Source organism: Dipodomys merriami, unplaced genomic scaffold (assembly GCF_024711535.1).
Source record: "Dipodomys merriami isolate MVZ:Mamm:240054 unplaced genomic scaffold, mDipMer1.0.p SCAF_156, whole genome shotgun sequence".
NCBI lineage: Eukaryota > Metazoa > Chordata > Mammalia > Rodentia > Heteromyidae > Dipodomys > Dipodomys merriami.
This window is the reverse complement of record NW_027202893.1, coordinates 2,743,394-2,769,548: the sequence shown is the minus strand read 5'-3', so window position 1 is coordinate 2,769,548 and position 26,155 is coordinate 2,743,394. Positions and strand designations below refer to the sequence as shown.

At 41.9% G+C, this 26,155-nt stretch overlaps 1 protein-coding gene across 2 annotated transcripts in view; it reads right to left on the bottom strand.

Moving 5' to 3' along the window:
* Positions 1-2,868: 2,868 nt before the first annotated feature.
* The window catches only part of LOC138827513 (sorting nexin-27), a 74,827-nt gene continuing 51,540 nt past the window's right edge, over positions 2,869-26,155 (bottom strand). Inside the window, exons 8-12 of one of the 2 annotated variants that reach the window (XM_070023099.1) lie at positions 17,923-18,012; positions 4,971-5,120; positions 4,291-4,419; positions 3,844-3,903; positions 2,869-3,736 (exon numbers count right to left, since the gene is read on the bottom strand). In XM_070023099.1, the coding sequence (XP_069879200.1) occupies positions 3,728-3,736; positions 3,844-3,903; positions 4,291-4,419; positions 4,971-5,120; positions 17,923-18,012 (438 nt within the window). In that variant the 3' untranslated portion in view covers positions 2,869-3,727. The remainder of the gene's footprint in view (positions 3,737-3,843; positions 3,904-4,290; positions 4,420-4,970; positions 5,121-17,922; positions 18,013-26,155) is intronic. The other variant, XM_070023097.1, reaches the window with a different exon arrangement.

The following is a 26,155-nucleotide window of genomic DNA, read 5'->3' as shown; positions in this document are numbered from 1 at the left end:
AATTCTGAGATAAGTGAGAAAGGCATTATTACCTCCTGTCAGTGCCCTATTTGGCCGCTCCAAGCATGGTGTTTGGAGTTACAGGAGGGGATAATCTAAGCTACTGGCCTGGGTAACTAAAGGATGAAACAAAACAGTCCAGGCATGAGGATGTTGGAATATTTAGCTAATTCCTCCCTGAGAGCTCTATCCAGGCCTAGGAGCTACCCTGAGCACGCACATATGGGTACCTGTGCTGAGCTTAAGCCTAGGGCAAGGGGAGGGTAGAAAAAAATGGAGACTAGAATAAAATATAATGAGCAGGAGCTCAAAGCATGGCCCAAGGGAACCTTTCTACAGAAGCATGTTTCTCAGGGCATACATTTTTTCCTGTTCCATAAAAAAGCTGAGCTTTTTTGAGCTTTTGCTCTACAGAACAGAAACCCAGTGTAAAGAGAACAATAATGGGAGGCCAGGAAGATCCTGCTGGGGTGAAGCTAGGGGAAGGGAAGCCCCTCCTTTCTCGGAGACAAATTGTAAAAAAGACTGGGTAGATGCCTCCCTGGGCAGAAGCCAGGACTAGGAAACATAGTAGGAATTAGAAAAGGGAAGTGCAGAGGAAGGGGGTTAAGAAGTCACCTAACACTGCTTCATGCAAAGAAGGGCTTGGCCCTATGGACCTCACAGCCACAGTGACCTCTGCTCCACTACTGAAGGGCTGATGTGAGCAAAAGAGAACGTGCTATCTTTCGGGGTCTCCCTCCTTTCCACCACCTTGCTACTGCTGGGGACTCTTGTTAGTAGGACAGCTTCAAGTAGAGGCTGATCCCAAACATATTTTGTCAACAGGCCAATTACCTACTGAAGGGGTCCCTCATCCAATCTCCAAAGCACCAAGTGAGTGCTAAATCAAAAAGGGAGCAGAGCACCATCTATCCATTCTCAGGGGCCTCCAAATCCATGTTTCATATCTGGAGTTCAGCACTTGGGTTACTAGAGACTTTGGGTTTTCACTCTTCAATTTGCTCTTTCCTTTCCCACTATGAGGGAGTAGAGGCACATTGCTATTTTTATAGTTTGAACAAAGCTGGTGCCAAAAGCCTCTTTAGCATCTTGGAGCAGGAAATAAATTTCTTTTTAGGGTTATTTGGCTCATTATTAAATTCATTTCAAGCCAAAAGGAAGAGTCAATCCTATATTAAAGCCTTTAAATCAGAGACTACCCCCTGCAACTTTAAACAAACAGCATTCTTATGTTCTGCACTCTATGGATCTGAAGAGAGGACAGGGTATCTATATGATTCCATGCCTCCCTAGGGCAAGTGGAATCCAGAATAAGGAATAAGAGAGACAGAAAAGTGGTCTCATTATGATCTGCAAAACCAAGTTACAAAAGAGAAACTTTAAGCTACCTCAACACTGCTTAGAGGAGCTGACTACGGCTAGCTAAAGCAGACAACGCCACCTCACGGAGGTGACTTACTCAGGTGTATGGGCAGTGTTCAAAGACCTGTTTCAACTGCATCTGAGCCTGACTTAGTGCTCCTTAGGCAAGACCTACAAACCTCAGGGTCTGAGACTGTTGTCCTATGTATCAGCCCTGGCCTCTGAACCTAGGATATAGCTCTTAGGGACTAAAAAGATTTCCTTCAGATTGATTTTAAGTAAAAAGAGAGCCAAATAAAATCAACCATATCCCACTTCTTCCCAGACCCTCTGCTGGCTGGCTTGAATAGGGTTATCTTTTAGCTGGCACAGACTACAGACACATTCCAAGTTCTCCCTGAGGCCTTGAAGATACTGTCAGTTCCCTCCCCACCACAGCTATTTAAAGAAATCACAAGATAATGCAATTGGTCAGGAGTGGAGTAGGTAAAAACCCTATATTTGCAGGTATCTTTCCTTCTTTTCCTTCCATTCATCCAACCTTTGTGCCTGAGATATATTTACCCTTGGTCTGTAGTACCATGCCTGCTACAGAAGTGGGGAGAAGGGAAATTACCATAAAGTAGTAATTTTATGTTCCTGCAGCATCAGCCTCCTGAGCCCATCCTCAACTCTGCTCTGGGGACAGTTGGAAAAAAAAAAAACACACAAAAGGCCCTAGAGAAGGAGGAAGGAGATGGGAGATGGACTAGAAAACCATGAGTTGGAGAGAGATGGTCCAGGAAAACTGCTTTGAAAGCAAGAGATCACATCAAGCCTTTAGATTCTCCCAGCAGATCTACAGCCTTCCTGCCTGTGAGAAACACACCCCTTTCTCCTCCCCAGCACCCTCTTAGAAGATAAAGCAACTACACACCCTGCTCCTCAGACTCTATGGCAACCCATGAGCCAGAAACTATACTCAATACAAAAAAGGAGGGGAAAGAACCCAAGCAAGGTTGTAAACTTTTCGAGTCCTTCACGAGGAGAGGTATTTTCTCTGTTTTTTTTTTTCCTTTTTAAAGTTTGTTTTGAAACAAAGAGAGCGAGAGGTCATGAATTCTAGTGAAAGGTGTGTAAAAACACAAGCTAAAAAAGGTACTGCCATCAATATGAAATTTAAAAAGAAATATATATATGTATATACGTGCAGCTAATTTTGTGTATATTATAATTTCTTTACATACATACATATATATGTCTGAACAGTGCAAATGGATGAAGTTCATAGTTCCAGTTTTAAAAATATAGTACAAGGAGCGTCTGTTGGTATGAGGCCCAGGTGAAAGAACAAAGATACCTTTGGCGAGTTGGTTGGGCTTATTTCTATCTTATCTCAGTGGACTTCTGGTACTGACCAATCTGTGTTCTCTGCCAGCTCAATTCAAGACATGAAATTCAGAGGGAGTTATTAATATTTAGTTTAGGGCTTTTGTATATAATTACTTTTTTCTTTTTCTCATCTTTTGTGTTAATGGTTACTCTGACATGGGAGACAAAAGGGATAAGAGGATGAAGGCAAGGGAAGGGGAAAGGAAAGGCTAGGTGGCCACATCCCTCTGCTGTGACCTCGACATCTGGAAAATGTTCTGAAAGGAAAAAAAGGAGAAGAGTTATTGGGAAGCCATCATCTCCTCCAATCTGGAGACAACCCTCAAACAGAAACTAAAACAGTATATAACTGTATGACTCAATCTCATTGGTTTGTTCCCTTGATACAACTAACTTTCTCTCTAGAATTACAAGAACCTTGAATGTTAATTACCAGGCTCAGTCTTCTTTTTCTATGGAAGGGAAAGCTCAGATTTAAGAAAGCTGATTTACCCAAAATTACAGAGAAAACAAAGCTAGGAAAAAAGCTAGATGCGATTCCCAAAGCCCAATGTTGTACTATATCATGTTCCTGACTTTACCTCTTGATCCTCTGATTTTCTTTGAGAACAAATAGTTAAGTGTTTAGAATCTTCTAAATTCTGCTCCAGCACTGACAGCAGTTACAGAAACTTTCCCCCACATATATGTTCTTTTGTTAGGCTATAAAGACTGTATCATGACTCATCCAGTCAGATGGCTAACACTGAAAACAGCTGCCCTTCTGGGTCAGGAACAACATGGAAGGTGATTTCACTGAACAAAACAAAATAAAACCAAAAGAACAGGCAGAAGAGGGTCCATGAAGTCATGAGAGATGGGAGAGCCTGATGCCAATGTCCACCCTCTAGACAAGGGAAGAAGCAGGGCTTTTTTGCATAGCCCATTCACCATCCAGAGGCCAGCCTCGCTGGAAGAATGTTCTGGCCCACATTGGATAATCAGTCTCTAACTAATATTCCTAGAAAGACAGAAATGGAGGTAAGGGTCCCAGGTATTTGGCCATGGGCCTACAAATTTTAAACAAACAAACAGATAAAAGTTAATTAAAGAATTCTTTAGAATTACCTCTTTTCTCCATTTGAGCTCGCAGAACACTCTCTCAAAGCATTCATGCATATAATTGAACTGGGGAAAATAAAAGAGTAACAACAGTCACAAGACTTCACAAGACAGAGCACCCTAGGGACATACCTTTTACTACTGCTCTGCTACCCTGTTTTCCAAATACATCCAATCTAGAGAAAACCCTGACAAATCCCAGGTCTGGCCATTTACTGCTCTTTAGCTCCTTCTAGTGGCAGTAATGAGTCAAGCGGGCTGTGAAACTGCCAATCCTAGAGTGGCCTCAAGGAAAAATACTATAACCTTGGAGCTATAAGATTCAAAGAGGTTCTGATCTTGAGAACAATTCTCCTCCTTCTCTCTCCTCTCTCTCCCCACCCAACTGATGTATTTACTTAAAGAAATCTGAAGCCCAGAGTTCTCCCCTGTGCTTTGCCAGGTCCCACTCACATATGGTGTGAAGATTTTAACCCATCGAGGTTTCTTCTCTCCCCGTGCATATTCAAAACAGAAGGCCATTCCTTCTTCATCTGTGTCCCATCGCTGCATCTCATCCCATTCAAATGCTATTACCTGGTTCTAGACAATCAAGAACAACACAGTAAGTTCTTTTTTTTTGGGGGGGGGATGGCAGTCCAGTCATGGGGCCTGAACTCTGGGCTTGGGCGCTGTCCCTCAGCTCTTCAGCTCAAGGCTAGCGCTCTACCACTTGAGCCACAGCACCACTTCCGACTTTTTTTCTTTTTTGCTTATGTGGTACTGAGGAATCGAACCCAGGGCCTCAGGCATGCAAGGCAAGCGCTCTACCCCTTCTCTACACCTTCCCAGACCCCAACACAGTAAGTTCTACAGTTGAGTCTGAGAAGCTGAGAAAAGGGGATTCAGATCCAGGGATTAAAAAAAAAAATGACTGGAGATGTCTACAGCACTTCAAAGACTGGCAAAAGAATGAAAGCCAGCAAAAGTAGCAGTGAATTTGGTTTAGTATAGGTTCAGTGCCTATTTATTTACCTTAATAGAACACAACTGTGATATCATTTGCCCAAAAATAGAAACTAAAATACAGTAAGTATCGAGTATCAAAGTGTTCATCTGTAATGCTCCTTGCTCAGGACCATGCTGATGCTCACCTCTAGCTGTCCTTCTTCAGTGCAGGCATGCAGTTTAAAGTGCGTGATGCTGATGGCTGTGATAACATGCCCCTTCCTCCTGGAATCACAGGCACAGTGGGGGAAAATAATTTCATTGTAGCCCTCACAAGTCCTTAGCATGTTGAGGTACTAGACAAAAAGGAAGGGAAAACAGTGTTACCATAAAGTTGAAACACGGTAAAGAGCTTCTGGTACAGCATAAGAGAAAGAACAGAGTATTTAAAGCAACCATGGTTTCTGATCTCACAGTTGACCCTAAATTGGGTAAGGAGTCTATGAAAATCCTTTATTCTGCTTCCAGCTTCTGCCCCATACTTATCTCCTTCCTTTCTCAACTTAAAGGGGATATAGGAATGAAAAGGAGAGACAAGCATGGTGGCTCAGGCTTATAACCCTAGCTACTTGGCAGGTGATCATAGGATTGCAGTTTGAGGCCAGCCTAGGCCAAAGAACTTCACAAGTCTCCTTCTTGACCAATGACTGGGTTAGTTGTGCATATCTTAAGCCACAAGGGAAGCAGAATGGGTACACACAATAGTGTGTGCCTAACATCCCAATGATCTGAAGAAACACAAATACAGGAGGACCAAAGTCCAAGATGGTCAGGGCATAAAGTGAGCTCTTGAAAACAACCAATGAAAAGGGTAACTTGAGTGGTAGTACATATGTTTACCAAGTGTGAGGCTCTGAGTTCACACTCCAGTACTATCAAAAATATAAAAAGAGTTGGGCGCCAGTGGCTGATGCCTGTAATCCTAGCTACTCAGGAGGCTGAGATCTGAGGATCATGGTTCAAAGCCAGCCTGGATAGAAAAGTTCGTGAGACTCTGATCTCCAATAAACCACTAGAAAACCGGAAGTGGCACTGTGGCTTAAGAGGTAGAGCACTCACCTTGAGCTGAAGAGCCCAGGGACAGCGCCCAGGCCCAGAGTTCAAGCCCCATGACCAAAAAAAAAAAAAATTAAAAGAAAAAGAAGGGCTGGGAAGATGGCTCAGTGGTAGTCTCACATGCATGAGGCCCTGGGTTCGGTTCCTCAGCACCACATAAGCAGAAAAAGCCGGAAGTGGCGCTGTGGCTCAAGTGGTAGAGTGCTAGCCTTGAGCTGAAGAGCTGAGGGACAGTGCCCAGGCCCAGAGTTCAGGCCCCACGACTGGTCAAAAAAAAAAAAAAAAAAGTGGATACTATAATTAAGATCAGACTAGCAGGGCTAGAAAGGAGACCTCATAATGCTAATTAGTCTTGTCCTCAATCCTTTTTTTTCAAGCACCAGGGTTTGAACTCTGGGCCTCATGCTTGCTCAGCTTGCTTGCTAGGCTGACACTCTATTTGAGCTACTTCCAATCTTGCTTTTTGCTAGTTATTTTAGAGATGGAGTCTGCCAACTTTTCTGCCCAGGTTGGAGACACATCTCAAGTTGCCAGATCTCAGCCTCCTGAATAGCTACGATTACAGGCATGAACCACCAATTCCAGCTCAACTCACTATTTTGAGTTGAGAGGGAGAGAATAAAAGAAGGTAAGTGGAAGGAGGATAGAGAGAAGCAGGGAAAGTAAGATAAAGGGGAAACAAAGAAGATTCAGGGTCAGTCAGGCTTCTTTTCAGGGATTGCCTTACCAGAAGAATCAGGACACAAACACAAAAAGGACATGGGGTAATTTATGGCTCTTCATAAATGGCACTTAAGACCACTAGGGACTTCAGGACCCAGGGAAAAATCCCTTTCCTACTTTCTTTCTTTCTTTTTTTTTTTTGGGTCTGGTTGTGGGGCCTGAACTCTGGGCCTGGGCGCTGTCCCTCAGCTCTTCAGCTCAAGGCTAGCGCTCTACCACTTGAGCCAAAGCACCACTTCCGGCTTTTTTCTTTTTGCTTATGTGGTGCTGAGGAATCGAACCCAGGGCCTCATGCATGCAAGGCAAGCGCTCTACCACTGAGCTACCTTCCCAGCCCCGCCCCCCTTTTCCTACTTTCTACTTTGGTAAAACAATAACAACTTTGAAGATGAAACATTATAAAAGGATAGAATATAGGGACAGGGTCAACAACTTAAATTTTTTTCTCTAATTTTCCCTTCTATCATCTTACTTACTCATTTTTAATCTTGTTTTGCTTATTTTTGAGACAAGGTCTTACTAGCCTCAAACTCACTATGCAACACAAGCTGGTCTCAAACTTGGATCCTTCTGCCTCAGCCTTTCAAGTGCTGAAACTATAAGCATGCACCATCACACCTATCTAACCTCCTCCAACTGCTTTTTACTGTCCTTTCTATATCAGTGACAAACATTGGCCCTACTGAAGCCTGCTATAGCAATATGAACAAAACAAATCCTTGAGTCAGGTACTGGTGGCTCATACCTGAAATCCTAGCTACTCAGAAGGCTGAAAGCTGAAGATCACAGATCCAAGCAAGTCCAATGTAGGAAAGTCCATGAGACTCCTATCTACAATTAACCACCAGTAGCTGAAATGGTATAGTGCTATCCTTGAGCAAAAAAGTTCAAGGATAGTGCCCAGGCCCTGAGATCAAGCCCCAGCATCAGAACATACAAAACAAAACAACTCAAATCCTTGACTGCTACACTTTGGTAAATATGACAGGAGTTATATGTTATGGAATAAGCAAGATCTCTTCTAGAGTTATAATAAGCAGCAATGTTTAGTCAAAAGAACAGTGGATGCGTCCAGGCTATCCTACCCTTCAATCGAGGCTCCATTGCTTCCTAACTGTGCAACCTTGGGTAAATGACTTTAACTCACTCCCAGGAACCTTAGTTTCCTCTTCTATAATGTAGGAAATAATAACAGCCATAATGTTACTTGTGAGCATGTAATATTAGTATTTAGCATCGAATCTGATATCTGAGAATAATGGTTCAAAGCCAGCCAGTGCAGGAAAATCTGTAAGATTTTTTTTTTTTGGGGGGGGGGAGGTCTGGTCATGGGGCCTGAACTCTGGGCCTGGGCGCTGTCCCTCAGCTCTTCAGCTCAAGGCTAGTACTCTACCACTTGAGCCACAGTGCCACTTCCGGCTTTTTTCTTTTTGCTTATGTGGTGCTGAGGAATCGAACCCAGGGCCTCAGGCATGCAAGGCAAGCGCTCTACCACTGAGCCACCTTCCCAGCCCGTGTAAGACTCTTATTTCCAATTAAGTACCCAAAAGAACCAGAAGTGGAACCATGGCTTAAGTGGTAGAGTTCTAGCCTTGAGCAAAAAAGCTCACGACAGCACCCAGGCCCAGAGTTCAAGCCCAGGTCCAGCATACACACACAATAAAATCCATTAAGTAAATTGTAATTATAATCTATAATTATTAAGTAATAGAATAAATGGGTTTACTTAATAATAGTACTATATAATATTAAATACGTGGATTTATTTACAAATAGGTTAAATAAATCTACTTTTTAATTTTTTTTTTTGTCAGTTGTGGGGCTTAAATGCTGGGCCTGGGGAGCTGTCCCTCAGCTCCAGGCAAGTGCTCTACCACTTGAGCTACAGCGCCATTCCAGTTTTCTGGTGGTTTACTGGAGATAAGAGTCTCATGTGCTTCCTGCCTGGGCTGGCTTTGAACTGCAATCCTCAGACCTCAGCCTCCTTGACTAGCTAGGATTATAGGTGGAAGCCACCAGTGCTACTATAATAAATTCTTAATGTCTAGGGAACAACAACAACAACAAAAATGCCTTGTCAAGACTGGGAGTGTGCCTCAAGTGGCAGGTGCTTGCCTAGTAAACCCTAGGGTCCTGACTTCCATCCTCAGTAGTGTCTTCCCACACCCCATAAAAACCTTTATGAAATGACATATCTCTAAATTGTTATTAAAATCTTCAGGGGAATAGCTGGGCACTAGAGGCTAATTCCTGTACTCTTAGCTACTCAGGAAGCTGAGGGATCATGGCTCAAAGCCATGATGGAGTCTCTAAGACTCCATCTCCAAAATAAGCAGCAAAAGCCAGAATAGAGATGTGGCTCAAGTGGTAGAGTGCCATCTGAGCAAGCAAGCCAAGCAAGTGCAAAGCCCTGAGTTCAATTTTCAGAAAAGCCAAAAAATCCCTCAAAATTCCAAGGGAGAGTAGTTCAGTGCTAGATCATTTGCGAATTAAGTATGAAGGCTTGAAATTAATCCCTAGCATTTTTTTTTGGGGGGGGGGTTCTGGTCATGGGGCCTGAACTCTGGGCCTGGGCACTGTCCCTCAGCTCTTCAACTCAAGGCTAGCGCTCTACCACTTGAGCCTCAGTGTCTCTTCCGGCTTTTTTCTTTTTGCTTATGTGGTGCTGAGGAATTGAACCCAGGGCCTCAGGCATGCAAGGCAAGCGCTCTACCACTGACCAACTTCCCAGCCCAATCCCTAGCATTTTAACCAAACAAACAGAAAGAAATTCCCAGGGGGAAAAACATACTGAGTGATAGGCAGAAAGATAAAGACCACCAAAGCTGGGCAATGGGTGCATGAGGGTTTTCTGTGATATGATTTCAATTTATGTGTTTGATTTTATAGTAAAATATATTTTTAAAAAGAGTAACTGGAAATATGGAGCTGGTGGCTCACACCTGTTATCCTAGCTACTCAAGAGGCTGAGATTGGAGGATTGCAGTTCAAAGCCAGCCTGGGTAGGGAAGTCCAGGAGACTCATCTCTCCAATTAACCACCAGAAAACTGGAAGTGGCACTGTGGCTCAAAATGGTAGAGCACTAGCCTTGAGCAAAAGAGATCAGGGATAGCACCTTGTCCCTGAGTTCAAGTCCCAGGACCGACGAAAACAAACAAACAAAGAGTGACTGTACAACCAGGCCTCTAGCATCCAATCCATGGCATCCTTCTAATATAGACCTAATAATACAGACCTCAGAAATGTTGTTATGCTCTATAAAAAGCAATTCTGCTCAATACTTAAATACTTAAAACCTCTACTGATACCAATGGGTGTCACAGACACAAGATTAATTCTGCTTATGTTCTATGACCAAAAAAAAAAAACAAAAAACTTTCATTAAAAAAAAAAAAACTATGGGGCTGGGAAGGTGGCTCAGTGGCAGAGTGCTTGCCTTGCATGCCTGAGGCCCTGGGTTCGATTCCTCAGCACCACATAAAGAAAAAAGCTGGAAGTGGCACTGTGGCTCAAGTGGTAGAGCGTTAGCCTTGAGCTGAAGAGCTCAGGGACAGCGCCCAGGCCCAGAGTTCAGGCCCCACGACCGGACACAAAAAACAAACAAACAAACAAAAAACTATGAACTCTCACATTTTAGAAAGAGTTGTTCTCTTTGAGAAGCACAAATACTATATCAACAAAATTTTCAGCCATATTCTTTTTGTGTGTGTGTGTGCTGATCCTCAAGACTAGTACTCTACCACTTGAGCCACAGCTTCACTTCTGGCTTTTTGAAAGTTAATTGGAGATAAGAGTGTCATGGACTTTCCTGTCTGGGCTGGCTTTGAACCATGATCCTCAGATCTTAGCCTTCTAAATAGAGTAGGTAGGATTGCAGTCATGAGCCACTGGAGCAAGACATTTTTTTGTTTGTTGTTGGCCCTGAGCCTTGAACTCAGTCCCTGAGCTTCTTTTGCTCAAGGCTAGTGCTTTATTATTTTAAGTACAGCTTCACTTCTGGCTTTTTTGGTAGTTACCTGGAGATCAGAATCTCATAGACTTTCCTGCCTAGGCTGGCTTTGAACCTCAATCCTCCTGAGTAGCTAGGATTATAGGCATGAGCCACCTGTGCTGGCTCTATTTTTTTTTTTTCTTTTTTATTCTCTTTTAGAGAGAACCACACAGACAAAGGCAAGAATTAGAAATTGAAAGAGATGTGTAACTATGCATATCTTAGGATGTATGACTTTAAGAAAGTTGCTTAACCTGAAGGCTTCCCCTGGACCATCTGGAAACCACTTCAGCCCTCTCTCACTCATTATAGGACATCACAGATAGAGGTTCAAATCCTGTTTCAAATCCTACTTCTACTTCAGACCAGCTACACAACCCCAGGTAAGAATCTTATCTATCTCTCAGACTTCAGTTCTCTGTAAAGTGGAGGTAATATCTGGAGGTAAGGAGAATGTCTATAAAGGGCCTAGAACAGTTCCAGAACAGAACACATGCTCGTCGACCTGACCTTTGAATTCAACAATGTTGTCCTTGAAAGAAAAAAGACCTGAAGTGGAGTTTTTATTGGCATAAGTTCTAAAAATAACCTGAGTGAAAACTAAGGTCACTTGTATCCTTGGTAAGATGCCAGAAGTAAAATCTTACTGGGAGATGTAAGGTTTTTAGAGATCTCAGGTTGGGTAATGTTTCTGTTTTAAATGGACAATCCCTACAATGCAATCCTGGGTTCGTATCAAGCCTAAAGAGAAGCATTTGAAATATTACATAAACCCAACATTTGGAAAAGGTGATTTTTTGCTTTCAAAAATATTTATTTTATATGTTTATTTAAAACACAAAATCAGGGCTGGGAATGTGGCTTAGTGGCAGAGTACTTGCCTAGCATGCATGGAGCCCTGGGCTCTTCGATTTCTCAGTACCACATAAACAGAAATAGCCAGAAGTGGCATTGTGACTCAAGTGGTAGAGTGCTAGCCTTGAGCAAAAAGAAGGTGGCTCATGCCTGTAATCCTAGCTACTCAGGAGGCTGAGATCTGAGGAACGCGGTTCAAAGCCAGCCCGGGCAGGAGAGACTGTGAGACTCCTATCTCCAATAAACCACCAGAAAACCGGAAGTGGCACTGTAGCTCAAGTGGTAGAGCACTCGCCTTGAGCTGAAGAGCTGAGGGACAGCGCCCAGGCCCAGAGGTCAAGCCCCACGACCGACCAAAAAAAAAAAAAGGTTAGGGACAGTGCCCAGGCCTTGAGTTCAAGCCCCAGGACTGGCAAAAAAAAAAAAAAAAAATACTGTCCTTGATTCACATATGCCACTTACATTTGGGCCCTTTTAGACAACAGAAGAGGGAAGGTATATTATAGGGGACATTTTATAAATTTTCAATATTCAGCAAGACAGGTAAATATGGAAGCAAGGCAGTTATTAACACAGACTCAGTATCTAACAGAGCAGAACACTTCAGGTAAATGGGTCAAGATCCATTCTGAAGAACAGTGTGTTCTTACAACCAACCTGGCAAGGGTCAAACCAGGTCTAAAACTGAAACAAGGGCTTAACTGAACTCTCCCCAAGCCCTACAGTACTAATTCATAAGCAAATAAAATTTCAGAATTACCAGTATGTGCTTTAAAACCAATGATCTCCAGATCCTAGCCCATTTACTCTGGCTTAGTAAATGTGAAATGAGATTCAGAAATCTGAATTTTAAGGGGCTTCATAAATGAATTCCATGAAGTGGACTGGGGAATCACACTTTGGGAAACACTAATTTACATATATACTGCTTTGTGTAAAATCATTACAAATTACAAATACTAATATAGAAAACATCAGTTTAGCAATAGCAGAATCAGGCAGGCCATGTCAACATAAGCAAAGTACAACTTAAACATGTCTACTGCTTGTATAGGAGTAGAGACAGGAGAAGAGAGGAGAAAGGCAGGAAGGAAAAACACTTAAATATTGTATCCAAATTTGAGATTAAATTTGACTTTGTGAATAAGTGTAAAAAATGTTTTGTTTTGTTTTGTTTTTTGGGGGGGTCCGGTTGTGGGGCCTGAACTCTGGGCCTGGGCGCTGTCCCTCAGCTCTTCAGCTCAAGGCTAGCACTCTACCACTTGAGCCACAGTGCCACTTCCAGCTTTTTTTTTTCTGCTTATGTGGTGCTGAGGAATGGAACCCAGGGCCTCATGCATGCAAGGCAAGCGCTCTACCACTGAGCCACCTTCCCAGCCCCCCATTGTTACAGATTCTATGGTGACTTGGGAACTAATTGTAGTGATGTGGCTAATTGCAGGACTACTGGCTACTCTAAGGTACTAGAGGTTATTATTACTAACATCAAGACCTCTTGGCCCTCAAAGGTTCATCTGATGCAATATTGATTAGATTGTCTTTGAACACTGGTACTTGAACAACTTTGATGAGATTTTCTTCAAAACCTGGCTATAGTAATTGTGGTTAGTACATGTTTATGTGTGAGCCCTAGGTTTCCAGCCCAATAGAACTCCATAAATGTTTAAGCAATTTTAATACTTGGTGCCAGTGACTCAGGGAAAAATATCTGTGCATCAATTGTACTTTAGTTCTTTACTGGGTGATTATGAACTTATAAGCTTGAGTACAAAAAGATTTCATAATAGATATCTGTGTTTATTAAATCCATATTTTCAATATTTTACAAAATAACTCAAAAGCTATTTATTTCTCTAGAATCTTGGATTGTACCTTGCACCCAATATTTTGCTTGAAACATTAAATGAAAGCACAGTGTGTTTAGAGTACTATTTATACAAAGAAACAATATGTATTCCATACCAGTATTATCAGAAGTCTTTATAAAATTACTTTGTTTTCTGTTGTCTTTTTTTGGGGGGGGGGCAGTACTAGGGCTTGAACTCAGGGCTTCATGCTCTCACTTGGCTTTGCTCAAGGCTAGTGCTCTTCCTCCACTTCCAGTTTTATATTTGTTAACCAGAGATATGGGCTTCAAGGACTTTTCTGCCCCAAATATATTTAGCTTCCAACCGGGATCCTCAGATCTCAGCTTCTTGAGTAGTCAGGATTACAGGATTACAGCGCCCAGGACGAGAGTTCAGGCCCCACGACCAGACCCAAAAAATATAAATAAATAAAATAAAATAAAACAATAAAAAACCAGAAGATGCCAGGCACCGGTGGCTCACACCTGTAATCTTATTTACTCAGAAGGCTGAGATATGAGGATCGTTGTACAAAGCCAGCCTGGGCAGGAACGTCAGTGAGATTCCAATTAACCACCAGAAAACTGGAAATGTCGCTGTGTCAAGAGAAGAAGGTGGTTTTTTTTTTCTTTTTTTGTTTTTTTAAGGGGGGGGGTCTGGTTGTGGGGCCTGAACTCTGTGCCTGGGCGCTGTCCCTCAGCTCTTCAGCTCAAGGCTAGCGTTCTACCACTTGAGCCACAGCGCCACTTCTAGTTTTTTTTTTTTTCTTTTTGCTTATATGGTGCTGAGGAATCGAACCCAGGGTCTCATGCATGCAAGGCAAGCACTCTACCACTGAGCCACCTTCTCAGCCCCAATGTTTGCATTTTCTATCTAGCTTGCCGGCATGTAGAATACTGTTAATTTTCTAAGGCAAAGAGATTTGTTGTTTTTCAGACGAGATCGGGTGCGTTCAGGGTGGTATGGCCGTAGACGATTTGTTGTTTTTCATTCTGTAAGTGATAAAATAACAATCCTGCCTAAATATAAAATTATGGGCTAAAGCCATGGCTAAGTTATTTGCATTCTTTCATAAAAAGTATACAGAAAGCTGGGCACCAGTAGTTCATGCCTTCTACCTACTTAGGAGGCTGAGATGTAAGGATCTATGGTTCAAAGATAGCTCAAGCAGAAAAGTCCATGAGACTCTTATTTCTAATAAACTACTAAAAAAAAGCTAGAAGTAGAACTGTGGCTCAAGTGGTAGAGCACTAGCTTTGAGCAAAAGCAGCTCAGTCCCTGAGTTCAAACCCCAGAAAAAAGTTAGAAGTTACAAACTAATTTAGCCAAGCTACCAGAACCATTACCAATGCAGTTACTATCTTGCATGAAATCATGGAAAATTATAATTGCAAATTTTAAGCTATATGTGAATCTGCAAAGTAATTAATTTTGTTTTGTTTTGTTTCATTTTTGTTTTGTTGGTCATGGGGCTTGAACTCTAGGCCTGGGCACTGTCCCTCAGCTCTTCAGCTCAAGGTAAGTACTCTACCACTTGAGCCACAGCGCCACTTCCAGTTTTCTGGTGGTTTATTGGAGATAAGAGTCTCACGAAATTTCCTGCCTGGGCTGGCTTTGAACCATGATCCTCAGATCTCAGCCTCCTTAGTAGCTAGGATTACAGGCATGAGTTACTTGTGCTGGGCTCCAAGTAAGAAATTTTTAAATGCTATGAGTGAAAATGTTTGTTGTGTTCTTTCCTAATTTTATTTTTAACCATTTCTATCCTACTTTTATGGCAGATACAAATAAAAGCTAATTTTATTTATTTATATTTATTTGCTTGTGCCAGTCCCAGGGCTTGAATTCAGGTCTAGACACTGTCCCTAAGCTTTTTTGCCCAAAGCCAGCACTCTACCACTTGAACTACAGTTCCACTGAAGAGATAAGAGTAGCTAGGGTTACATGTATCAAGCTGCCTGGCTCTAAAAGCTAATTTTAAAGGATTTAAGGAATACCCTACATAGCCTTACCCAACAGAAATTTCTGTGATGCTGAAATGTTCTCTACCTTCACTGGGCAATATGGCAGCTACTAGCCACATATAGCTACTTAGCACTTGAAATGTGGCCACTGTAACTAAAGAGATTAAATATAAAATTTATTTAAGTGACTAAATTTAGGGCCGGGAAGGTGGCTCAGTGGTAGAGTGCTTGCCTTGCATGCATGAGGCCCTCAGTTCAATTCCTCAGCACCACATAAGCAGAAAAAGCCGGAAATGGGGCTGAGGCTCAAGTGGTAGAGTGCTATCTACAGCTGAAGAGCTGAGGCACAGCACCCAGGCCGAGTTCAGGCCCCACGACAGACCAAAAAAAAAATCTTTTTTTTAAGTGACTAAATTTAGATTTGAATAGCCATAAGAGGCTAGTAGTGACTACATTGAATACCATGGCTCAAGGACATCATAGGAAACAAAAGCACTACTGAGCACACAAGTCTAAGCAAATGTAGAAATGGAAACTGTAAAACAAATAATTTTGTCATTGCTAAATTACAACTAAAGTGATTTGTAATGTTAAAAACCTATAGCTGAGCCGGGCGCTGGTGGCTCACGCCTGTAATCCTAGCTACTCAGGAGGCTGAGATCTGAGGATCGCGGTTCAAAGCCAGCCCGGGCAGGAGAGACCGCGAGACTCCTATCTCCAATAAAACCACCAGAAAACCGGAAGTGGCGCTGTAGCTCAAGTGGTAGAGCGCTCGCCTTGAGCTGAAGAGCTGAGGGACAGCGCCCAGGCCCAGAGTTCAAGCCCCACGACCGACCAAAAAAAAAAAAAAAAACTATAGCTGAACTGGGAGCCAGTGGCTAATGCCTGTAATCCTAGCCACTCAGGAGGCTGAGATCTGAGGATTGCTGTTTGAAGCCAGCCAAGATAGGAAAGTTCCTATGAGACTGTGTTCTCCAATTAACCACCAGAAAACTGGAAGTAGCACTGTGGCTCAAAGTGGCAGAGTGCTAGCCTTGAGCAAAAAAAAAGCTCAAAGACAGAGCCCAGACCCGGAGTTCAAGCCCCTCAACTGACAAAAACAAAAACAAACTAAAGCTGGGCTTAGTAGTTCATGCCTGTAATCCCAGCACTTGGGAAAAATAAAGCAAGAGGAATGTGAATTTGAGGTCAACCTGGGCTACATAACAAGTTCCAGAGCTGACAGGTATATAGGTCTCGCTCCAAACAAATTTATTGCTGGACACCGGTGGCTCATACATGTAACCCTAGCTACTCAGGAGTCTGAGATCTGAGGATTGCAGTTCAAAGCCAGCCCAGGCAGCAAAGTCCATGAGACTCTTATCGCCAATTAACCACCAGAAAACTGGAAATGGCGTTGTGGCTCAAGTGGTAGAGCGCTAGTCTTGAGCTGAAGGGCTCAGGGACAGTACCCAGGCCCAGAGTTCAAGCCCCACGACCAAAAACAACAACAAAAAATTTACAAGTTCTTATATATCTTATCTTTGCTATACTGTTAATGTTTTGCATATATTTGTTTTAAGTTTTTGTGAAAATATTATTTAATTATTATTAATAATAAAATTATACCTGTGTTATAATCCAAGTTTTTTTGTTTTGTTTTGTTTTTGGGTCCGGTCATGGGACCTGAACTCTGGGCCTGGGTGCTGTCCCTCAGCTCTTCAGCTCAAGGCTAGCGCTCTACCACTTGAGCCACAATGTCACTTCCGGCTATTTTCTTTTTGCTTATGTGATGCTAAGGAATGGAACCCAGGGCCTCATGCATGCAAGGCAAGTGCTCTACCACTGAGCCACCTTCCCAGCCCCAATCCAAGTTTTTTGTGTAACAAATGGAGGAACACAGTGAAATGGATCAAAATCTATGTCTCTTTTTTGTTTTTGTTTTGGTCCGGTTGTGGGGCCTGAATTCTGGGCCTGAGCACTGTCCCTCAGCTCTTCAGCTCAAGGCTTGTGCCCTACCACCTGAGCCACAGCGCCACTTCCGGCTTTTTTTTTTTTTTGCTTATGTGGTGCTGAGGAATCGAACCCAGAGCCTCAGGCATGCAAGACAAGCGCTCTACCACTGAGCCAACTTCCCAGCCTCTTTTTTTTTTTTTTTTTTTTTTCAGATAAGGGGTAGGTTTATTCAGTAGACCTGCTTGGACCAGGCAAGGGTGGCACTCCACGTCGCCCCAGCCTCTTTTTTAAAAGTTACTTAAAAGCTGGATGACTGTGGCTCATGCCTATAATCCTACCTACTCAGGAGGTTGAGTCCTGAGAATTGAAGTTTGTAGTCTGCCCATGCATAAAAATCTTAGAGATTCTGACTTCTAATTTAACTAGCAAAATCCAGAAGTAGAGCTGTAGCTCAAGAGGTAGAGTGACAACCATAAGTGAAAAAGCTGAACAAAAGCATGAGTCCTGGAGTTCTGACCCCACCCAGTACTGGCGCGTGCGTGTGCATGCACATACACGCGCACACACACACACACACACACACACACACACACATATACACATACACATTTAAGCCACTGACCTGGCAGTAATACTTTTCAGAAATAATCAGGAAAAAAAATGATTAGAACAAGTTTAAGGCAAAAAAAAGGATATTAAAAGAAAGTATTGAGGATATAAACTTACCATGACCATTTTTCTTTGTTCATATAGCTTCTGCAATTGGTAAGACTTTTCTTCTGCTTTGATGTAACCTTTCTTTACATCATCAACTGCCTATTACCAAAACAAAGGCAGGGAAGAAGGGAATGTAAACATTATCATCATGTATTTCTCTTGAGATAAATGAAGAAAAATGAACACATTTTCAGAAGAACTTGTATCCAAGGGACTACCACTATCATCACAATGAACTCTGCCACACAAGCATATTTATTAGATTCACTAGTATCTGGTATGTATTTATGGATTATTTTAAGTATGCGTGCATCTGGTTTCTCTTGTCAAGAGAAATGTAAATATGTGAAAACAATTAGTGAGCACTGAAGACAGTACATAATAGTTATTAAAGGCAATAAGTAGCAAATATATACCATTAATATGTGACATATGAAATCAGAACATGAGTACTCATTGCTAACTATAGTTATAATGGAAGCCTTGGGCAGGCCTCCAAAAGATAGGTTAAATGAGAAAAACTACACACTGAAGTCAAGAAACAAGAATGGATTTAAACTTAAATACAATCAGGAAACAGAACATGTCACGCAAATAAAGGATTAATGTGAGAGGAATGGAAGATAATGCTGGATTCACAGGCTAATAACAGATTATATTAAAGGATTCTAAAAACGGGCACAGGAATTTTGACTTAAGCAGGGACCTAAAAGAAGCAATAAAAAAATGATGCTAAATAAATTAAGACCAGGAGATCAAGGATGTAAAAATCATTTCCCACAGTCTTTTTTTTTTTTTTAAAGGCAGTATTGCCAGACACCAATATCTCACACCTGTAATCCTAGCTACTCAAGAGGCTGAGATCTGAAGGCAGCCCTGTCAGGAAAGTTCATAGACTCTTACCTCCAATTAACCACCAAAAAGCTGGAAGTAAAGTTGTAGCTCAAGAGGTAGAATGCTAGCCTTGAGCACAAAAGCTCAGAGACAGTGCCTAGGCCCTGAGTTCAATCCCCAGGACCAATAAGCACAGGTGCATGCACACGCGTGCTCTCTCTCTCTCTCACAGGTGCATGTACACGCGTGCGCTCTCTCTCTCTCTCTCTCTCTCTCTCTCTCTCTCTCTCTCTCTCTCTCTCTCTCTCTCACACACACACACACACACTAATACTAATAATTTTGGAAAGACAGTATCTCATTCAGGCTGGCTTGAAATTCCTAAATAGCCCACACTGGACATGAACTCATGATCCTCCTCCTTTAGCCTTGAGAATGCTTGGAGTCTTTCTTTTGTTCCGGTTGGGGGATTATTACTAGGGTTTGAACTTGGCTTTACACCTGCTTAGCTGGTATTGTACCACTTAAACTACGTCTCCAGCCTTATTTTGTTGTTTTTGTCAGTCACGGGGCTTGAACTCTGGGCCTGGGATCTGTTCCTGAGCTCTTCAGATCAAGGCGAGTGCTCTACCACTTGAGCCACAGAGCCACTTCTGGTCTTCTGGTGGCTTTTATTGGGGAGGCAAGAGTCTCACAGACTTTCTTGCCTGCGCTGGCTTTGAACTGCGATCCTCAGATCTCAACCTCCTGAGTAGCTAGGATTATAGGTGTGCACCACTGGTACCCAGCTAGCCTTGTTATTTTGGAGATAGATCTCACAGACTTTTTGCCCAGGTTGGCCTCAAATCTTAATACTCCAGGCCATAGTCTCCTACATAGCTAGGATTACAGGTGTGAGCCATTGGTGCTTGGCTTTTTTAAAAAGCAAAATATAGTTGGATGCCCAATAATTCAAGATTGAAGTTAAGACATTAGTTCAATTTCTAGCTCTATCACTTACCAATGTGGACTTAGAGAAATCAGTCACTTAAACATTACTATGAAATAGGAACAATACTTATCTTAGATGTTAGTGTCTTTTAAAGTATTAGCTATTACTAGTATCATGGTTATTGATATTATTTAGCTGTTCAATTCTTCTAAGAACCACAGAGAAATTATTGTCTTGTCAGAGACTGTCAAATGGAAAGATGATACCTTGCTCTGTACCTGGCCATACCAGTGGGTTCGCTTAGGCATGAAGGATTATATGTGCAGAAAGTATGCTCAGTAAGAACTGTTATGCAATGTCCTGATGTACTTGAACACTTAGCTACCTATCACCAAAAGTCTGTGCTGCTCTAGAGCACATTTAAACCAATTATTAAAAAGCTGGAGCTGGGCACTAGTGGCTCACACCTGTAATGGTAGCTGCTCAGGAGGCTGACATCTGAGGATTATGGGTTTGGTGCTAGTCAAAGCAAAACAGAACCAAAAAAAAAAAAACTAGAACTGGAGCTGTGGCTCAAATTGGTAAAGTACTAGCCTTGAGCTCAGGGTCGGTAGAGTGCTAGCCTTGAGCAAAAGAGCTCAGGGGCAGTGCCCAGGCTCTGAGTTCAAGCCCCACAACCAACAATAACAACAAAAAGCTGGCATATGCTGGGCACCAGTGGCTTATCTATACTGAACATAATTAGACTTTTTTGATCATTATTCTCTAAATTCAATATAATATATATTTACATATTATATATAATAACATAACATATATAACATGTTATATATTATAATATATATGTATAATATATAAATATAACTATATAATACTTACATTGTGACAAGTATGAGTCATTTACAGATGACTTAAAGGAAGAAATGCATAGTTTATATGAAAATAATATGACCTAGTTATAAAAGGATTTGAATACAGTGTCTCAGATTTGATTTATCTATGGGGGAGGGAGTTAAGGGGGTGTGTCCTGAAACTGATCCCTTGAAGATAATATCACTTAAAGTGATATTTAACTAACTTGGCTTTTTGACCAAAGATGGCACTCTACCATTTGAACTACAGCAAATAAAAATATATGTAAGTAAAAATACTATATTTCTTTTTGTTTAAATCCTTAGAACCTAAAATAGTGTCTGTCTCATACCATTTAAACATTTCATGAACATTTCCCCAAGGTAGTGGTTAGTCAAGAGTTGATTAATCTAAGATTTCTTGTACAGCAGGCAGAAAAATGCTTGTCTCTTTCATTTCAAATCACGATTATATTGCTTAACTATCACTAAACAGAAAAATAAACATCTAAAATTTATTCAATTAAAGATGCATGACTGGGCACTGATGGCTCATACCTGTAATCCTAGCTACTCAGGAGGCTAAGATCTGAGGATCATGGTTTGAAGCCAGCTCAGGCAGAAAAGTCCCTGGGACTATTATCTTCAATTAATCACCAAAAAGCCAAAAGTAGAGCTGTGGCTCAAGTGGTAGAATGCCAGCCTTGAGTAAAAAAATGCTCAAGTACAGTGCCAAGGCCCAGAGTTCAGCAAGGGGCTGGGAAGGTGGCTCAGTGGTAGAGTTGCTTGCCTTGCATGCATGAAGCCTTCGGTTCGATTCCTCAACACCACATAAGCAGAAAAGGCCAGAAGTGGGGCTGAGGCTGAAGTGGTAAAGTGGTAGTCTACAGCTGAAGAGCTGAGGGACAGTGCCCAGGCCAGAGCTCAGGCCCCACAACCAAAAAAAAAAAAAATTTTAAGCAATTATTTATTATCCTTCTGTAATCTCCCCCCCCCACCCGACCCTCTCTTTTGCCAGTCATGGGCCTTGAACTGGGCCTGAATGTTGTCCCTGAGCTTCTTTTGCTCAAGGTGAATGCTCTACCACTTGAGCCACAGTACAGCATTGCTGCAGTGAACTTCTTTATACATAACACTTTGTTCCCTATTTCAAATTCTTTGTTTTTTTGTTTTTTGTTTTTTTTGTCGGTCATGGGGCTTGAACTCTGGGCCTAAGCGCTGTCCCTCAGCTCTTCAGCTAAAGGTGAGCGCTCTACCACTTGAGTCAAAACACCACTTCTGGTTTTCTGATGGTTTACTGGAGATGAGTTTCATGTATTTTCCTGTCCAGGCTGGCTTTGAACCATGATCCTCAGATCCCAGCCTCCTGAGTAGCTAGGATTACAGACCTGAGCCATCAGCATACAGCTTCCTTACCTGTCTTGTTCAAAACTGAGTCTGAGGGTCTGGGAAGGTGGCTCAGTGGTAGAGCGCTTGCTTTGCATGCATGAGGCCCTGGGTTCGATTCCTCAGCACCACATAAGAAAAAGAAAAAAGCCGGAAGTGGCGCTGTGGCTCAAGTGGTAGAGTGCTAGCCTTGAGCTGAAGAGTTGAGGGACAGTGCCCAGGCCCAGAGTTCAGGCCCCACGACCGGACCCAAAAACAAAAAACAAACAAACAAAAAAACCTGAGTCTGAGGGCTGGGCATGTGGCTTAGTGGTAGAGTGCTTGCCTAGCATGCATGAAGCCCTGGGTTCAATTCCTCAGTATCACATACACAAAAAAAGCTGGATGTGGTACTATAGTTCAAGTGGTAGAGTGTTAGCCTTGAGCAAAAGAAGCTCATGGACAGTGCTCAGGCCCTGAGTTCAAGCCCCAGGACTGGGGGAAAAAAAACAAAGTATTACCACACACACACACACACACATACACACACACCACACACACACACACACACACACACACACACACACACACACACGCACGCACGCACACATACACCAGTACAATGAACTATTTTTTATTGTAAAGATACAGTACAGAGGGGTTACAGTTACATGAGTAAGGTAATGAGTACATTTCCTTTCCAGCATTGTTGCCCCCTCCTTTGTTTTTCCCCTACTATCCCGCCCCTCCCCACTTCCCTAACTCCTCTCTCCCCCTGCTCAATGGACTGTTTTGAAAATATTCTAAAAAATGGTAAAGAAGGAATAATGGAGAGTGATAAAGGGTCAAAGTTGATGAGGTCCATTGTATCCATGCTATAGAAACATAACGAACATCCTCCAACTATTCTCTCTTGTATAACTAATGTATGCTAATAAAAAATATTAAGATTTGTTGCTGTTTTTTGAGAAATGTCATGCTCTGACATCAAACTCATCCAGCTGCTGCCTTCTGAGTGTTCAAATTTACAGGCATGTACCACCACCCCTAGTTTTAAAAAAAGCTATTTTTTAATATTCTCCAGAAGTTAAAAATATTATAGCCACAAAACAAGAATCAAATGTTGCATATAAAAAGGATATTCTGACAACAAAAGAAAGCCTTTAGAAACTAAAAATAAAAGTTTACATAAAAAAGTCAATAATTAAGGGCCAGAAGCTAAATCTAGAAATCTAGTCTTCTAGAAAGTAGAGCAAGAGGGGCTGGGAAGGTGGCTCAGTGGTAGAGTGCTTGTCTTGCATGCATGAAGCCCTGGGTTCAATTCCTCAGCACCACATAAGCAGAAAAAGCCGGAAGTGGTGCTGTAGCTCAAGTGGTCGAGCGCTAGCCTTGAGCTGAAGAGCTGAGGGACAGCGCCCAGGCGCAGAGTTCAGGCCCATGACTGACAAAAAAAAAAAAAAAAAAAAGAAAGTAGAGCAAGAAGGCAAAGAAAATTAAAATGGGAGAGAGAAGATGAAAAAATGACAGCATATACAAAGAAATCTGATATCAAAAAAGTTCTAAAAGAGAAAAGAAAAGATTAGAAGTTATCATTTTAATAACTTTAAAATTCTGACAGGCTGGGATCTGGTAGCTCATACCTATAACTCTAGCTACGCAGGAGGCTGAGATTTGAGGATCATGGTTTGGAGCCAGCCTGGGCAGGAAAGTCTGCAATCTCCAATTAACTACCAGAAAACCAGAGGTGGCACTGTGGCCCACTAGGCTTGAGTGAAAAAGTTCAAGGACAGCACTCAGATCCTGAGTTCAAGTCCCATGACCACCACCACCAACAACCAAATCTTACGTATCAGAAAAGGCACAAATTTTCCACAGAAGGGCCAACATAATAAGTAAAAATAAATCCTTAGCAAGCACATGACTGTAAAAATTGAGATCAATGAAGACTATCAATCTTATAAACTTAAGAAAAGAGATCACATAAACGATAAAAATAAGAATGGGTTCAGACTTCCTAACAGCAATACTGAAAACCAGAAAATAATACTTTAAAATTTTAGAAGGAAGAGCCAGGCACTGGTGGTTCACACCTGTAATCCTCTCACCTCCAATTAACCAACAAAAAAAGCCAGAAGTGGAGCTATTGCTCAAGTGGTAAAGTGCAGACAATGCCTAAGCTCTGAATTCAAGCTGCAGGACTGACACAGAAAAAAGAGAGAAAGAAAGAAGGAAAATAAGTTTAAGCTAGAATTCTGTACCTAACCCTAACATCAAGTGTGAAGACATCTTCAGACATTTACGGTAATCTTCTATGTACCTTCTTTTCTTGAAAGACTCTGAGGATCTATTCTCCCAAACTAAGGGAGTAAAGGAAAAGAAGAAAAAGGACACATATCCAAACACTAGAAACAGGATATCCCTGTTGGTGATGGTGCAAAGCTGTATACCTAAGTGCAGGCCACCAGTTTAGACTGAGATTGGACAAAAGGCTCCTAAGAGATTTCTTCTGAAAATGGAATCTGCTGAAATATCAGATGGATTTGAACGTACTTAGAGTAGACTGAAACAACTAGAAAGAGTATAGAACCGAAAAACTGTAAATACTAAACAGACTAAGCTAAATGAAAAAGGGGTAAACCTATTAGAGGGAAATCAAAATGATATAAAAGAATGAAAAGGACAGTATTTATTATCTCAGCTGTAAATTTATTTAGTGTCATAGTCATGTAAGCACTGAATGACTGAACAAATATAATCTGACTCTATCAAAGGGTAGGAGAAATGAAAAGAATATGGGTATGTGGTAGGAATGGGGGAAGAGGAGAGCTAGTGTCCTACCTTTGATATTGGGAAATTAAAAAGATATTGTGGAAATCTGAACAATTAAATAGGAACACTATAACCAAATATAAGAGAGACATGGGAAGTAAATACAAAGTATGTTACAGAAACTAAAAATATACTCTAATCTCCTGCCTTATTGTCCTGGAACTGGCCACGATAAAATTCTGATAATAAAGCTCCCATTTTAAAAGGAATACTGCCTTATGCCTACCAGGAACAAGTACTGCAGAGAGAGGCCAAGAAGAAACTGAACAGTCCTTGCTGGCTACCATCACCGTCCATTAACATTACAGATCATACCTTTTTTTGCCCAATCATATTTCTTTTTTTTTCTTCTTCTTTTTTTTTTTTTTTGGGTCCGGTTGTGGGGCCTGAACTCTGGGCCTGGGCACTGTCCCTCAGCTCTTCAGCTCAAGGCTAGCGCTCTACCACTTGAGCCACAGCACCACTTCCGGCTTTTTTCTTTTTGCTTATGTGGTGCTGAGGAATCGAACCCAGGGCCTCAGGCATGCAAGGCAAGCGCTCTACCACTGAGCCACCTTCCCAGCACATATTTCTTTTTTTTTAACCTGGTAATATTTTTTTTTTGTTTTTTTATTTTTTTCACATTTTTTGTTGTGATTAAGTGGTTACATAATTTCCCAAATTTCACAGTATTGTGGGATAGTGATGCTCAGTTAGTCACAAACACATTCTAACTTTCCTGGAGCAAATTGTCTATCACAGTCTATAACATTTATGAGTTCTGGGGCTGGGAAGTTGACTCAGAGGTAGAGCATGCCTTGCATGCATGAGGCCCTGGGTTCAATTCCTCAGCACCACATAAGCAAAAAGAAAAAAGCCGGAAGTGGCGCTGTGGCTCAAGTGGAAGAGTGCTCGCCTTGAGCTGAAGAGCTGAGGGACAGCGCCCAGGCCCAGAGTTCAGGCCCCATGACCGGACCCAAAAAAACCCCCAAAAAACAAAAAACATTTATGAGTTCTATGAGCTTTGCAATACAGTTATTTCTTTCACACCAATCATATTTCAACATGGTTGTTTATACTTCAGTCATACTCATGCAATAAAGTCTATAAAATAAATCCAAAATACAAAAGGATAAGGTTCTGGAAGTTCCTGGACTAAAGACTGCTAAATATGGGGCTGGGAAGGTGGCTCAGTGGTAAGAGTGCTTGCCTTGCACACATGAGGCCCTGGGTTCGATTCCTCAGTACCACATAAGCAGAAAAAGCTGGAAGTGGTGCTGTGGCTCAAGTGGTAGAGCACTAGCCTTGAGCTGAAGAGCTGAGGGACAGTGCCCAGGCCCAGAGTTCAGGCACCATGACTGGCAAAAAAAAAAAAAAGACTGCTAAATATGTGAATGAAAGTTTGCAAGAAGGCAAATAGAAACTCATCTGTAGGAATGTGGTACAGTCAGCT